The sequence below is a fragment of the Ananas comosus genome, linkage group 1, assembly GCF_001540865.1.
Source record: "Ananas comosus cultivar F153 linkage group 1, ASM154086v1, whole genome shotgun sequence".
NCBI classification, from domain to species: Eukaryota; Viridiplantae; Streptophyta; class Magnoliopsida; order Poales; family Bromeliaceae; genus Ananas; species Ananas comosus.
In genome coordinates this window covers 17,550,907-17,567,108 of record NC_033621.1, presented here as the reverse complement: position 1 = coordinate 17,567,108, position 16,202 = coordinate 17,550,907, and the positions used below count along the sequence as shown (strand labels likewise).

The following is a 16,202-nucleotide window of genomic DNA, read 5'->3' as shown; positions in this document are numbered from 1 at the left end:
TCACGTCTATCCATCTTTCTAACGTTCCATCCACGTTGCAGGTTCGTCGCAATGATGTAGTATATCAACGTAGGCGACGATGACGGGGTCATATTGAGACGCAGGAAGGGATACTACCATCAGCTGTTGAGCAAGGGATGGAGTAGATTGTCGAGGGCATCGCCATCGAGCATATTGATGAGATGCATGTCATTGAGCCCGTGCAGCCTGAGATGGAGCATGACATACCTATTCAAGGACGGAGTCGAGGACGCGGTCGTGGACGCGGACGTGGACGTGGCAGGGGATGAAGGCGAGAGCATAGAACGGGGATGGAGGGGACTTGATGTTTTTTATCATTTTTGAGATTATTATGTATATTTGATATTCAGATCTTTCTATATTGATTTTTGTAGTATTATCTAAATTTATTCATATTGAAATGTGTTGATATTGGTATAGCTCATTTTATTTGCTTAAAGTGTGGTTGAAGTTGGTATAGATGATTTTATGTAATTATTTCTGTAATTGAAATGCTTGAAAACATTGCTTTTTTGTATAATGCGAGAATTTTGCATTGTTGCTGCTGTTTTGCTGCAGTACAGCTTGAAAGCGGTGAACCATTCATTGCATATAAATGCGGTGAACTATTCACCACATTTATAAGCGGTGAACCATTCACCGCATTTATAAGCGGTGAATAGTTCACCGCTTTTAATGAAAATTTTAATGTGTTTTCTGACTTAACGGCAAAGCTGGGGTACACCATGAAGGCGGTGAATGGTTCACCGCCTTCATAGGATTTTTAAATCCTCATGAAAGCGGTGAACCATTTACCGCTTTCACATGAATGCGGCAAATGGTTCACCGTTTTTAAAGTGTCCCGCCACCTCACCGCCTACGTGGCAGTTTTGAGCCTATTTTTATAAATTCAAATTTTAGAGGCCTATTTTTAAAATAAAAGTGTTGAAGGAGACTAGTTGGGTAAAAACTCCCGATCTAAAACTAGGGACTAGTACATCAATAAAAGTTAGAGAGCTGATTTCAATATTACTAATAGTTGGGGGCGTCTCTTGCATTTTAACCCAGCAAAATACTTTTACATTTGCTGCGTCGGGGGCTCCTCACCCTCCCCGCCTCCGCCTCCGCCTCCGCCTCCGCCCCGCTTCCTCCTCACCTTCTCCTCCTCCAGTACCGACGCCCCCTTGCCGCTGATCTCCTCGCCGGCGGGCTTTTCACTGCCGATCCCCTTCTCCGCCGACGAAAAGGCCGCAGTGAACTGCTCCTCCTCGACCTTGCACGTTTATTTGCTTCTGAGGTTGGATCTCGTCTTTGTTTACTTGTTTTTCTTCTTTGGCTTGTTTAAATTTCTAATTTACTATTTTATGAAGGTTTTTTTTTTTCCCCCCTTCTTATCTAAAACAAATTAAGCGCAATTTCACTTTGAATTTTTCTTTTTCTATTTTTTTTTGCTTATGATTTTTTGCTCTGCAATTTTGGTTGATGCACGTTTCCGGAGCTCTACGGCATTTCTCTCAATTGTTCATGCTGCGTGTGAATTTTTTTTATTTTTATTTTTATAATTGATAATATATATAAGAAGTCATTGAACATTTGTTGCTAACAAGTAGTCGATCTTCTTATATAAAAATCCAGCTAATTTCTTTCCGACAAGTCAATTGGGCGCAACATTGGAAATTCGTTGTTGAGATTTGTGGATGCATGTATTTTTGTTGGGAAAATTAGATTAATTAATTTTCTTTTCCTAATAAACTAAATTTCTTAGAGTGAGCAACATGTTGCTTGTGCTCGAATGAACATGTGAAGTCACAATTGAAGTTTTAATTTATGATACGCTACTCTTGTCTCGTGGTGTTTCTGTGTTCGTGGACTATTATATAATCTCTTGAAACAACTTGTCAGATGGCCTATAAATTGATATCTCGGTCGGTGGATTGGGATATTAATTCATCATAATTTTGTCTATTATTATGTCTACCAGTCATTGTTGTAGACTTGTAGGATAGATATGTAATCACGTCTGAAGTTTCTTTTGGTAAAAAATTGTACCATCTTTACCAAGAACAGATAATACAGTGTAGCGGAGCGAGAGCGTTCTTTGGTGGCTACAGGTGATGTCATGAAATGTCAACATTTGGTAATTGGTGGCGACAGAGTGTTGTCACCAAATGTTGACATCTGATGGCAACACATTTGTGGTGAAGCCGAGACTTTCAGTTGATTAGACTCTCTGCTAAGAAGAAGAAGATTTAGAGCGTTCTTCGATGGAGTAAGAAATATCTAAGAAATATAAAATACAAATTGAAAGCCTACAGATTCATACATGAAAACTAAAGAAAAAAAAAGAAAGAATCAAAACATAAATATGATACGTACATTCATACTTTTAGGGTTTTTTTAAATTAAGGTTTTAAATTAAAATTTATGGATGGACTTTCGGACCTAAAATTAATTAGGCTTTTATAGGTTTCCATACTTTCTATCTTGCAACTATGGAGATAGATGCATGGATGAGGAAGTGAGAATTATAAGTAGAAAACTATAAACTCAAAAGCAATTGTAACAATATTATAATCAACATGTCAAGAGGTTGAAGAACATAAATTGGGCTTCAAAATATCACCCAGGCTACGGCATGAAAGTGCCGCTCTGTTCTAGGCGATGTAGTCAATAACAACCAAGATAGGAGACTTGATAAACAGACTAAGATGATTGAGGAGTTATGTTCTCTTTTCTATGGAAAGTCATCAAACTTTTCAATAAAGAGCTTGGTCATTGTATGGTTTTAAAGAGTAAAATATAATAGAGAATTTAAAGTCGTGGCATGATACTAATAATATTTATTCGATAGTTCTTTAGATTTTATATAGAAGAGTAAAAGATAGGACTTTTAATTTAAAGCTACTTTATTTGCATAAATATATAGCAAAACATATACTTGAAGAACGTAACTCTAGATTAAATGCATTTATTATGAATAAATTTAAATGTATAATCAAAGCTGGAAATTTGCAAGCTTCAGCTCCAACGAAGTTTCCATACAAAATCTTAGTCGTCATCATTAATTGGCCTCTTGAATTCCTAATTTTAAGTTCACCCAATGAATGTAAGAATGTTAATGAAACCTCATATACAAAATGATAACAAATAAATAACTAATCATTAATAACTAATCTTTAACATTAATTGAAATAGGGCCACATAATTTTACGACGCAATTTGGAAATTTGCTTTCAAAATTATATATCTACTATCAAATGACCCATGCAATGCACGGAATAAGAGCAAAATATTTTGATAATCATATTTAGTTGATATAATATACAAAGTTAACAATATACTGTTTTAGAAAATAAATTTTATTTTTTCATTAATTTTTTGCTTTAGAAGGATGAAAGGTATGCAATTGTTAAACTAATTCTTGATAGAAATGTAACCCAATCTATTATTTTATTAAAAAAAGAAGAAATTTATTATAAGACAAATCTGTGAAAATGGTGCAAATAAATGGTGAAAATTAACTTTAAGAGAGACTCCATTATCTAGAAAAAGGATGAAAAGATATCTTGTTAGAAACATTTAACTCTCAACTTGAATAGTTGATAATTTATGTTAACTTAAAAAAAAAAAAGAAATAATATAGTAAAAAATTTAGGAACCACCTTGAGAGTAAAATTGGAGATCTAAAACTTACAAAGGAGTGTATAAAATGACCAGGTAATGAAAGACAACTGAAGACTCAACTTAACTTTTGTTGTTTCTTGAGCGATAAGTTGAATCCCGATTGTGTTTTAGTCATGCTAATCAAACCATGCATTATCTGAACTTGAAAGAAGAGATAAGATATATGATAAAAATTTAATGAACATGTATCCTCCATGATATAGGAAGCACATAATGTGATTCTCACGTTGAACCAAGGTTTTTATCTAATACTAAAAGAGATAAAATCAACTGCCACTCATGAAGGAAATTGGAAAAAGTTTTATTTGCAAAATGTAAAATTCAATCAAGGCTTATGAAGAAAAGAAAGAAATCAAATCATTAAAACACGAAAGACAATTTTTTTTTCACGTCTTATGGCAATAATTTAAAATAGAAGAAAGAGGGAATGAAAATATGCTTATAAATGAAGGCTTGCCACCAATTTGCATGATTGCATCCAACTACATTTATAAATGAAGGCTTGCCACTAATTTGCATCCAACTACATTTATCACATAAGGTGTTTCCATCACTAATTTATTTTTCCTTGTACCAAAGAGAACTAGAGAAAGAGCGTGAAAAGGGGAGAGCCGGTTCACAAATGTAAGAGATAATATATATTAAAAAAAAATCAAATCATAAGAGAAATTGGAAAGAAGAAATAAATGCTAATTGGTCTCGCAATTTCCATAATTGATCGTTAAATAATAATATTATTAGTTTATTGGAAAGAAATAAATGTCACTTCAATGATCATATAAAATTATTGTGAGAGTATTGCCTGCCATTTTCAGTGAATTTGCAAAATAGAACACTAAGCATTCCAACAGCTTAAATAGTGCATGGTTTATTAATTATGTCTATTGCTTTTAAATTTTTTCATAAATAAAAAAAATAGTGAGAAGATGACAGAACATGCTATAGATATCATTGTTTACGAAACTGAAAATAACGTAATTTATGATGCCTTTGTGTATGCAAATGAGGTAACCGAGCAAGAATGATCTTTAACATAAATTAGGTTATAGAGCAATTTTGGAGAAATAATTGGTATTTATTACTTATTTTACTAGGGCTAATGAAGAATGGAAAATTGAAAAGATTTTTTTTATACTTATTTGAAATTCATAGTATTTTACCAACTTTTCAACTTCTTATTTAACCTTGTCCACTAAATAAATCAATGACTTAAAAAAATTTTAAGAAAAGAAATCAATAACTGAAAAAAGAATCCATGACTTTCCTATTTATTTTAGTGAAAATCAAACTATAGGTGATCATATATATTTTATCCATTAAATTTTAAAAAAAAGATGAACATATTTATTTTTGTTAATACGAAATCATAATAAAGATTAAAAAGAGTTTGGTATAATTATGGTTTCTTAAACTTATTTAAAATTCTTAGTAATTTTTTGACTTTTTATTCAGCCGCAATTGCTAAATAAATTAATACTGCAAATAAAAAAATAAATTTCTAACTTCCGTGCTCCTTTCAAGTGAAAGTCAAAATATAGATGATAATATATATTTTAGCTATGAATTTTTAAAAAAGATGAACAAATTTATTAAATATAATAAAAAAATCATAACAAACATAACAATTTACATAAACTTTTATTGATATATATATATAGAGCAGGGCTGCTGTGCTCGCCTCCGTGCTCCTGAGTCGTTTTCGATGATGGAGTTTCCAAATCGACGATCGGCTCCGTTAAACATGATCTAGCGTATTTGAAGTTTCTAGAAAATAATTTTTGCGATTTTTCGATATCATTTACCTAGCAATCGAAAGGATTCAAAATCAATAATTTTTAACGGCTGAAAATAAAAATCCTATAAAAAGTGGTGATATAGCACTAAAATTTTCGATCAGAAATATTGATCTTGTTGTAGATAGTATAAAGAATTTTATATCAAAATTTCATCTGATTTGAATACTTCTACACCGTTAAACTTGAAAACGGCATATATCAACCATTAAAAATTATGGATTTTGATCCTTTCAATCACTAGGTAAATGATATCAAAAAATCGCAAAAATTATTTTCTAGAAACTTCAAATGCGCTAGATCAAGTCTAACGAAGCCGATCGTCGATTCGAAAATTCCATCATCGAAAATGGCTCAGGAGCACGGATCCTGAGAGCATAGCAGCCCTGCTCTCTCTCTCTATATATATATATAGAGAGAGAGAGAGCGAGAGAGAGACTCGAGAGAGAGAGAGAGAGAGAGAGAGAGAGAGAGAGAGAGAGAGAGAGAGTCCGGCCACTATACTATCGATTATACCAAGTCCTTGGTAGTTTTCTACCGTTATATCTACCCTTTGATCATTTTCACCCGTTAGATTATACTATTAAACCAACCATGCACTCAATCCTGGGGACCACTATCAATTTAACCGGGGACCACTATCGTCCTAACCGCACATCTTTTCATCCAACGGCCAAAAACTCAATAGTACTAAGGGCTTGATACTATTGATAGTATAGTAGCATAATTCTCTCTCTCTCTCTCTCTCTATATATATATATATATATATATATACATATTGAATTGAGTTGGAATACTATTGGTAGCAAACGGACTCCGCTGCCATCCATTTGTTTTCAATGATGGAGCCTCCAAATCGTTGATTAGTACTGTTGAATATGATCTATATCACTTGAAGTATCTAGAAACCAAATTTCAAATCTTTTCGAAATTTGCAATTTTAATGGTTGATATAATGCGTTTTCTCGTTTAACGGTGTAAAGATATCCAAATTAATTGATTTTTTTTGAGAGAAAGGTCGCATGCTACCTGCTTCGTTTATTTCATTTAGAAATAAACTTAGCTGGAAATTTGAATCAACTAGGATTCGAACTTGGGTTTCGGGTACCAACCACCAAGCCCTTTTGCCACTTGCGCTAGGGATGGTCAGTCAAATTAATTGAATTTTGGTTGGAAAATTCTTTAAACTATTTAGAACAAAATCTTTATTCTCGATCTTGATTACAAAACTTCTATCATCACTTTTTAGAGGATATTTATTTTCAGTCACTAATTTTTGTGTCCACTTGATAGACAAGAGAACAATATCAAAAAAACATAAAATTTGGTTTTTAAATGCTTCAAGTGGTATAGATCATGTTCAACGATGCCGATCGTCAGTTTTGGAGGCTCCATCATTGAAAACAAATAGGTGGTAACGGAGTCCGTTTGCTACCGATAACATTCGAGCTCAACTCTCTCTCTCTCTCTCTCTCTCTCTCTCTCTAATATTTATATATAAATAAATAATATATGTTAAAATATAAATTAAAAAAAAATACAAATTGTAAAATTGAATCTAGAATTTTATTTTTTTAATTTTTCTAAACAAGTTTTATAAAATTTTTAATAGGTTTAAAGGGCGACGCCTCGCGCCCGGAAGTGATCATATATATATATACACTCAACTCGATCTTATGAGAGTTTTCGTGGTACTTCCACCACGAAAACTCAAAAATCGATAACCTACCTTTCTACACTCCAACTCTACTACCACCATCCACCACCGTCCACCTTATCACAAACTAGGTTTCTGATAATCATTAGTTCCTCATCTAGGTTCCCGATCTTTAAATCTTCGTGGTTCCCCAACCACGAAGATTTTCATAAGATCGAGTTAAGTATATATATATATATATATATATATATATATGTGTGTGTGTGTGTGAGGTGATAAAGAAAAATCATTGCTTTACTAAGAATATTGTAAATATCCAGCATCCTCTTTTCGACTCCTTAGTTATAGTTATGTATATGTGGTCCACTCATTAAGTGATTAGTTTCATAAGTAAATAGGTGGAGTAAAGTGTAAACACAATTTGGGACAGTGGACTCTCTCACTAGGGTTTGTTCTACACCTAATATAATAAATAAATGAATAAATATATAAAATTCTACAGCTATATATGGATAGGGTAAACTAATTAGTTGCACGTCTCCATCGATCTATATAAGTAGTGAGGGAAATGATTAACCCATGTTAGTTGTGTGCCATGAACAGCTACAAAAACTTGCCTTTTAATTTGGGCTCTTGCAAAGGGCAAAAGATGATATTAGAAAAAGCACTTCCATAATAATCTATTTGGCGGTAATTAGAAGCTTTAGACCAATTGATTTAGGAGCTCATTTTAGCGTTCTGTCGAAACAGCAGAAACGTCAAATGTTCGTCATTAATAGACATGATTGTTGGTAAAAGGAGAAAGGAAAGCTTACGAAATATTAATTTGGTACCAATTTTTCAACATCGTGACACTGCAAAATCATTAACCGATTAGTTATTAAGCATCTAATTACTNAACTTTGTTTCCTATTTATCTTTTAATCCTTAAAATGTTCCCTTACCTTCGTTTAAAGAGATTATTTTGACAAATAGAAAAAAGGTTAAAGTATCTGTTATATATATATATATATATATATATATATATATATATATGCCGCTCGAGGGGCGCAAAACGCCCTTGGAGCGCGCGCTCTCTCTCTCTCTCTCCCTCTCTCTCTCTTGTCTCCCTCCTCTCTCTCTCTCGTATATCTCTCTACCCCTCTCTCTCTCTTGTCTCCCTCCCTCTCTCTCTCTCGTCTCATCTTCCTCTCTCTCTCTCTCTCTCGAGTCCGAGAAAGAGAGAGAGAGGGAGAGAGAGGAGCGTACGAGGGCGCTCCCCCTGGATATACCCCTGAAAAGTTTCTCTTTTCTTTCTTATATACCCATTTTTTGAGGGTTTATTTGAAAGAATTTGGGGTTTCAGAAGGGTAGATTCGAATATAGATGTTTTTCAGGGGCATATATGAAAGTAGGTTTGTGTTGAGGGGTATATAGGCAATTGCCCTGTTTTATTAATATAATAAAATGTTGTAATAAAGATTGCATTTAACATAAAATTTTTCTTGAGACCTTTGGTTGCAAGTTAAAAATATTAAAATATTAATTAAAGTATTAAATGAAGCCCATTAATTTACATTGCCGCATGACACATTGTGCTTGCAAACAAATTCTACAACAGTTTACAAAATTTGAAATTTAATGATTGGATTTTATTCTCAGCCTTGTAAATTATGCCTATCAGTTCAGGATTATGCGTTCCTACCAGTCAGATAAGGCCATGTATTTGAGCTTGTATTTGAGTTTGTAAAACATTGTAGAATTTGTTTGTAAGCTTTGTTTTGTTTTTGGATGAAGCTTTAATTTGGTATTTAGGGTTTTGTGACTATGCCTGAAATTTAATCTGCTGAGCTAAATTTTATCTTGCTTCAAAATTGGACAAGATCAATTTAGGATTGACATTTTTCTTTTTTGAGTTCCGATTTTTATTTTCAATCCACCTATGCTTAGTTTGGTAATGTGGTGTCTACATGTGTCCTCCTGAATTCTCTAGAAGGTCCCAAAAAATTCATAAGCTTTTTGGAGGTTCTTTTCTCCGATGCTTTGAAATGGTGGTGAAAGCCATTACTGGAGCAGCAATTCTCTCCTTGCCACTAATTTATTTTTGGAGGGCAAGAACTCAGACTATTCGGCGTGTTTGGAGAACACATTCTCAAACCAGGCCTTAGAAAATTGATGATGCCTCATTCATATCAACTGGATATTGGGCTAACAAGCTCGAAATTATTCTAAATATGTGTAAAGTACATATTAGAAAACTTCTTCGGCGGTTCAAATAGTTACTTGCATAGAGAAAAGAAAGAGAACAAAATGTGCCCTCACACATGATGCATGTGTTTTCTCTTTTAGTAGTTAAGAACATGATTATCGTGGACTAAGCGATAATTTCTATTAAAAAGAGAGGCATAATGGGAGACCTGCATTTTGAAAGGTCTCCCCTCTACCCCAAACCAAAAAATACACACACACGCGCACACACACACACACAACAGATTAGAAAAACACACACAACACAAAAAAGAGGAAAGAATATTTGCTACTCAAGGCCCATCCCTGTCTAATAGCACTCTTTTTTGGGTTAGCAATATTGCTTTTGCGCCACAAAACTGCTTTCGAAGCCATATAGAGTTCATGGTTGGCCAGTAGGTAGGTTTTGAAAGACTTGAGCCGGATTCTCCTTTTTTCATTACTTGAGTTGATTAACTTTTCGTCCTTTTCATTGTGCAATTTGATTTTGAATTGTGCTATGGTCTTCTAATATCTACAACTAGCATTACATGAACTTGTGTTACTCAGTTTCCGAAGGGGTTGAGAAACCAATCCTTTTCTTCTTTACTGATCAGATTGATAGAATACACACACACGCGCGCGCACGCGCGCGCACACACACACAGATATATATATATATATATATATATATAGAGAGAGAGAGAGAGAGAGAGAGAGAGAGAGATAGAGAGAGAGAGAGAGAGGCTACTATGCTTCTGGAAGTGGCTCCGTGCTTCCATGTCGTTTTCAATGTTGCGACTTTCGAATCGTCGATCGGCTCCGTTAAACTTGATCTAGAGTATTTGAAGTACCTAGAAACTAAATTTTATGATTTTTCGATATCAGTTGTCTAGTGATCGAAGGGGCTCAAAATCAATAATTTTAATGGCCGTAGTGAGCCGTTTGCAAGTTTAACGGTGTAGAAATATCCAAATCACGTGAAATTATATAGAAAATTCTTTATACTATATAAAACAAGATCAATATCTTTGATCTAAAATTTTAATGTCATATTATCACGTTTTGTAAGATTTTTATTTTCAGCCATTGATTTTGAGCCCCTTCGTTCATTAGGCAAATAATATCGAAAAATCGCATAATTTATTTTCTAGGTACTTCAAATACTCTAGATCAAGTTTAACGGAGCCGATCGTCGATTCGAAAGTCGCAACATCGAAAACGATCCGTGCTTCCAGAAGCATAGTAGCCTCACTATATATATATATGTATGTATGTAGAGTAGAGCTACTATGCTTTCGGAAACATAAGGGAGTTGGCGGTTTCAACTTTTTGGCTCGGGGATCAACCCTTTTAACCATTTATGATCTTTGGATTAATATTATTACCCTAGGGGGACCACTCAACCCTAAGGGGGACTACTATCATCCTGACTCTACAATCATTGATTTAAGGGCCAAAAAGTCGGAAGCACCAACTCCCTTATACTTTTGAAAGTATAGTAGCTCTATACTATGTATGTATTTATATATATATATATATATATATGTGTGTGTGTGTGTGTGTGTGTGTGTGTGTGTGTGTATATATATATGACAGTCATCGTGCCTCTGAAGGCACGATGGTTCAACAAAATTACTACGCCGAAGGTTTAGTTACTAGCCTAGTCAATTTGAACTAGATGTGATAAGTTTTATAGATCTTTGATTTAAAGTATTAAAAAGTTGTAGTAAATGGATAGTTTGCTCATCAGATTTTTAATTGCCGACTTTTATTTTTACAGTATTGTTTATTACTATTTTATCAACTTAAATTCTAGTCTACATGACTAGAATAAGATTTATCACTTTTTTTTAAAGATATTTTCAAAGTAGTTTAAACTTAACAAAATATGGTAATTTAAGTGTTTGTGTAGTGTAGCTGGTAATTTTAATAGTTAAAACTCTGGAAAACTAGTGATCGGTTTACTACAGCTTTTTAATACTTTAAATCAAAGATTTATGAAGTTTATCATATCTAGTTCAGATTGCCTTGGCTAGCAGCTAAACTTTCGGTGTAGTAGTTTTGTCGAACCATCGTACCTCCGGAGGCACGATGGCTATCATATGGTTGGATCGAGATATATCTCATCCCGTTGATATGAGAATACTTATATCTCGGGAAGCATGAATATTCAACAAAAGCTATTACTTTGAAGGCTTAACTACTAGGTGTGGTAATTTATATTAGATCTCGTAAACTTTGAAGATCTTTTATTTAAAGTATTAAAAAGCTTTAATATTATTTTAGGTAGTTCGTCCGTATTTTACTTGCTAGTTTTATGTTACTGAAGGATTTTTATTTCCTATCCTATGAAATTAAATTCTAGCCTTAATAACTAGAAATAGACCTATCACTATTTTAAAAGATAGTTTTTAAGTTGGCTAAAGCTAGGAAAATGTGACAATTTGATCGTCCATAGGGTATTGCTGGCATTTTTTAACAGTTAAAACTCTAGAAAACTAGTATTCTATTTACTATAGTTTTTTAATACTTTAAACTAAAGATCTTTAAAGTTTACCTGATCTATTACAAATTGACGTATCTAGCAACTAGCCTTCGAGTTAGTAACTTTTATTGAATACTCATGTTTCCGCTAGTATGAGTATTCTCATATCATCGGCTTGAGATANGTATAGGAGATTCGCGCTATATATATATATATATATATATATATATATATATATATATATATATATATATATAGGATAATTATAAAAAGGTAACAAAGAATAGCTCTAGGTTTTTAAGTTTCTCTGGTTATGAAGATTTTTGAAGGAAAAGAATCTTACCAAAAGAATTTTCTTTTGTTTGTTTTGGGGTTTGGGGCGAGGGAGTATCTTTGCAAGTCTCGGTCGGATTTTTTTTTTTTGATACAAATTAAAAATTTATTTGGATTCATACAAATTAAACTGGATAAATTTATGAGTTTATTTCCTCTTTTGTGACTATCTGACTGCTTATTGCTTATCAAGGTTCTGTCACGCCCTATATTATTTTTCCCTTCATGTTTCAAAGTGGCTTGGAATGCATTTGTAGATCCATTGTAGTATATTGAAGTGAGGGATTTCACTAGAAACCATGAAACCACCTAAAGATTGCTCGATAAAAACTAAAATCACATGCATATCCTGATCTGCCGAAGACTGAAGTCGCTTCAAATATTGAATACGATGGTTTATCCAAATCCATTCTGAATCAAAAAACACCAAGGAACCCATTACTTCTATCTGTATTTAACGTCTCTCAGTTGTCTGATACATAGGAAATCAGAATTCTTTGTGTAATTAATACATTATATCGTTTATATGCAATTAAATGACGCTCGTGCAAAATTTCTCATTTCTTTGTCTCCGTATGATATTTTTGCTGTCTTAGGTTTCTTTGTTTTTAGTTCTAAGGGTGATAACATGTTGTTTCATAATGTAATGGCACTGTTCGTTAAAACTTGTAGATTAATACATCATTCGATTACTTTTGCATGTCAATATTTGCAATTGATATGTTTTGCATATTTCTTAACACATTTACAATACTTTTATGGATAAAATTTAGCGTTGTTTTCTATACTTTGATCGTACGAATTACTCAAAAAAAGTTTTCCCTCACACTTAATTCTCTGAACTTCTCATATATTGCAATTCCACCTCTGGTTGGAAAACTTTAGAATGACCATTTTAATCGTGTATGTAGTAAACTTAAATATGGTGATTATTTTGACAGAATGGGTAAAATGGTCGCTATATTTAAGGAAGTTTAGGGGTTGAAGTGTTTAAATGAAAAGTTTAGGGACAAAAGACGCACTTTCTGGATAGTAGAGGGTTTGTCCATACAATTGGCTGATACTAATCAGCTTTACTTCTTACTTTTCCTTTTTTTTTTTCTTTTCAAATTTGCAGTGGAGGAGGAGGAGGAGAAGGAGAAAGGGCTGTGTTCTGAAGCCATTAAACCTCTGAGGGGGCATCAGTATCAAGTCACTGGTCTTGCTTTGGATGACAATGGCGACATTATCTCCTCATCGATGGACTGGTAAATTTTTTTTTTTTTTCCTGCTTANCTTAAATATGGTGATTATTTTGACAGAATGGGTAAAATGGTCGCTATATTTAAGGAAGTTTAGGGGTTGAAGTGTTTAAATGAAAAGTTTAGGGACAAAAGACGCACTTTCTGGATAGTAGAGGGTTTGTCCATACAATTGGCTGATACTAATCAGCTTTACTTCTTACTTTTTTTTTTTTTTTTTTTTTTTCCCAGCAGGAAAGAGATTGGAAAAAGAAAATGTCATCATCTTCAGAGCAAGCTAGAAAGGCATACGCGGAATTCGAGGAAAAGGTCAAGAGAACTGTCCTCCTTGAAAACCTCTCTCCTCATGTCACTGCATCTGTCATTAAAACAGCTGTCGATCAGTTCGGGACTGCTGTGAATGTGGAGTTCATCCCAAATTATACTCTTCCATACAATATTCCACAAGCAGCATTGGTCGAGATGGAGGATCCAAAGCACGTCGATACTGTGATCTCTATGATGACAGACTTTCCTTTCATGATGTCCGGGATGCCGCGGCCCGTGAGGGCCCGCCGTGCCCAGCCTGAAATGTTTGCTGATAGGCCTTCACCTGATCGGAAGATGCAGGTCCGGTGGGTTGACCCCTCGGATCCAGATTTTGAGGCTGCGAAGAAGTTGAAGCTGCTAGCAAAGGGGCACCATGTAGAGACTTTAGCTCTCATTAAGGTAACTGTTGTATGAAATTCTTTGTTCTTCTGTGGTTTAGTTGATTGATTCTTGTTTTTCGTATTGCTAGCTGCCGAATGAAATTACTATTTAAACTTAAAAAACAAGCATTAGGGCGAATTACAAATGTAGCCTCTGAAGTTCGCTCTCTATTTCAAATATGTAGGTGGGTTATCGATTTTAAAAAAATAGCCTCGAAGCATGTTCCTTTAGGACATTTAATGATAGGTCCCTAGCCAAAACTGTGAACTACAATCAGAGACTGAACTTCCAACAGCATGATGGTGAAATACGGCCGCCCTGGCTGTACTGCAGGTGCTTTTTGAGGTCTTCTGTTCACCAAATTTATCCTCAAAAAGTTTGCTCAGGGTAACAACCGAGTGCTCCCTATTGATCCTGACCATGAATTACAGCAAATGATGCAATGTGGCTTATTTTTACCCCCCTGGCGGTAAACTGTGGGATGGGCTTAATTGCTAAGCAGACAACATCAGCAGCCAAATTCTTGAAATTGAACTTCTTTTGGTGCGTAATTGAGATGAGGGTCAAAATTCGAAGAAATTTAACCTGAACAGTGGCATTTCCTACTTTCTTCCTAGAAGTAAAAAGAGACGAAATGTCGAAAGGGAATTCAAAATCCTGCTTAGTATCTTCTGAGAAACCTTGAATTTTTTGTTGCTGAGCTGCAAGAGAAATAGATTTTGAAATAGATTGTGCTGCCTCCATGGTTTTAATCGTCCCGCTTGCTCTTCTCAATAGTTATGCAGGCCGAACAAATTGAAGTGGCTTGAATAGATTTCTAATTGTATAATATTTATTAAGGTTTTACTTGATATTCTTCTCTTCAATTTGTTTGCATGCCACTCAGAAACAATTGGAAGAGGAGGAGAAGCTCGCGAAGCAGCAGCTGGAGATGCTCACGGCCAACTACAAGAAGTATGAGATGATAGAGAATGTAATGAAAGACGACACTCTGGGTCGACTAGCGCGCCACTATGGCATCAGCCTGGCTGATGAGTAGGCTCTCTCTCTCTCTCTCTCTCTCTCTCTCTCTCTCTCTCCAACTGCTTTTAAGTTATTGCCTGGACCTGCTCCAGTGGACCTAACTAGAATTTACTATTATTATTATTATTATTATTTGTTTTAATTTTTGTGGTTGGCAGTGGGGTTGTTGTTCGTTAGAATCTGTAAAGTTCGTAATTAAGGGAATGTTCCTAGAACTTCTTTTTTTCCTTTTTTTTTTTTTCTTCTTTTTTTGTGCTTTTCGGAGGTTGAGTATATGGACTTGTCGAACTAGTGTATATGGACATTAAGTTAATAATCTCAATAGTGGATACTGACTCTTCAAGTGTAGACTAGGGTGTGTCTTCTTACTCGTGCTTTTGTTCGAAATAACGATTGCAATTACCTACTATTTTTTGTTACAATCGTTCCAAAGGCTTAACGGTGCAGTATCCACAGAGCCTTTGATTCTGAGTTCTTTACACTTTGGCTCCTGCTGCAGCAAGAAGCACCGAATTTTACTAGCAACCGCCTACTATTTCTCAACTGGTGTGTTTTGCAATAATTTATAAATGTTGATGGAAAAGGGGAAAAATGTTGGTTTGTTTTTTTGTTCCTTTTTCTTTTTGTTTTTTTGTGCGTGTTGACCTCGTGTATCAGCCTTTTGATTAGGTTGGTTTGACCTTTCTTTTGATTAACTAATCCTTCTTTCATGCGTTTTAAGTTTACATAGGTTTTGACTACGCCTAGCCCCTTCATGTTTATTATTTGGGTTCGTTTTATATTTTATTTAAGTAGAGAACTTGCCCTGCTTCAAAAATTTGTTAACAAGTAAAAGAAACTTTTGAAGTGGAGTCTTCTTTAATCCTTGATTTTGTTACTGGCAAATCAGATTGAACCATGTCAAATCTATTATATATGCGATAATAAGTGGCCATCTCGATCATGTTTTGGAGCTGTTTTACCAATACTAAAAATCTGCTCTTTGGTAATAGACAAAGTAGCACTATTTTCGAAATAAACCAAAATTTGGTTCAAATTGCCTGTCCTGTTTTTTTTTTTTTTTTTTTTTTTTTTTTTTTTTTTTTTTT

The 16,202-nt window shown here is 34.2% G+C and overlaps 1 protein-coding gene across 2 annotated transcripts; it reads left to right on the top strand.

Moving 5' to 3' along the window:
- LOC109706917 lies at positions 1,086-15,464 on the top strand. 2 transcript variants are annotated; one of them, XM_020228301.1, is made up of 3 exons: positions 1,086-1,297; positions 13,636-14,109; positions 14,978-15,464. In XM_020228301.1, the coding sequence occupies exons 2-3, from the start codon at positions 13,657-13,659 to the stop codon at positions 15,128-15,130; spliced, it is 606 nt and encodes a 201-aa protein (XP_020083890.1). In that variant the 5' UTR covers positions 1,086-1,297; positions 13,636-13,656; the 3' UTR covers positions 15,131-15,464. The 2 variants fall into 2 exon arrangements, with proteins under 2 accessions (XP_020083890.1, XP_020084652.1); XM_020229063.1 differs by having other exon boundaries at positions 1,089-1,297; positions 13,633-14,109.

What these genes read in the sequence shown, in the direction of transcription:
- LOC109706917 (XM_020228301.1), top strand. Translation starts at nt 13,657, where the DNA reads ATGTCATCATCTTCAGAGCAAGCTAGAAAGGCATACGCGGAATTCGAG. An exon ending in AGACTTTAGCTCTCATTAAG is followed by an intron (nt 14,110 to 14,977) that starts GTAACTGTTGTA and finishes CATGCCACTCAG; the next exon opens with AAACAATTGGAAGAGGAGGA.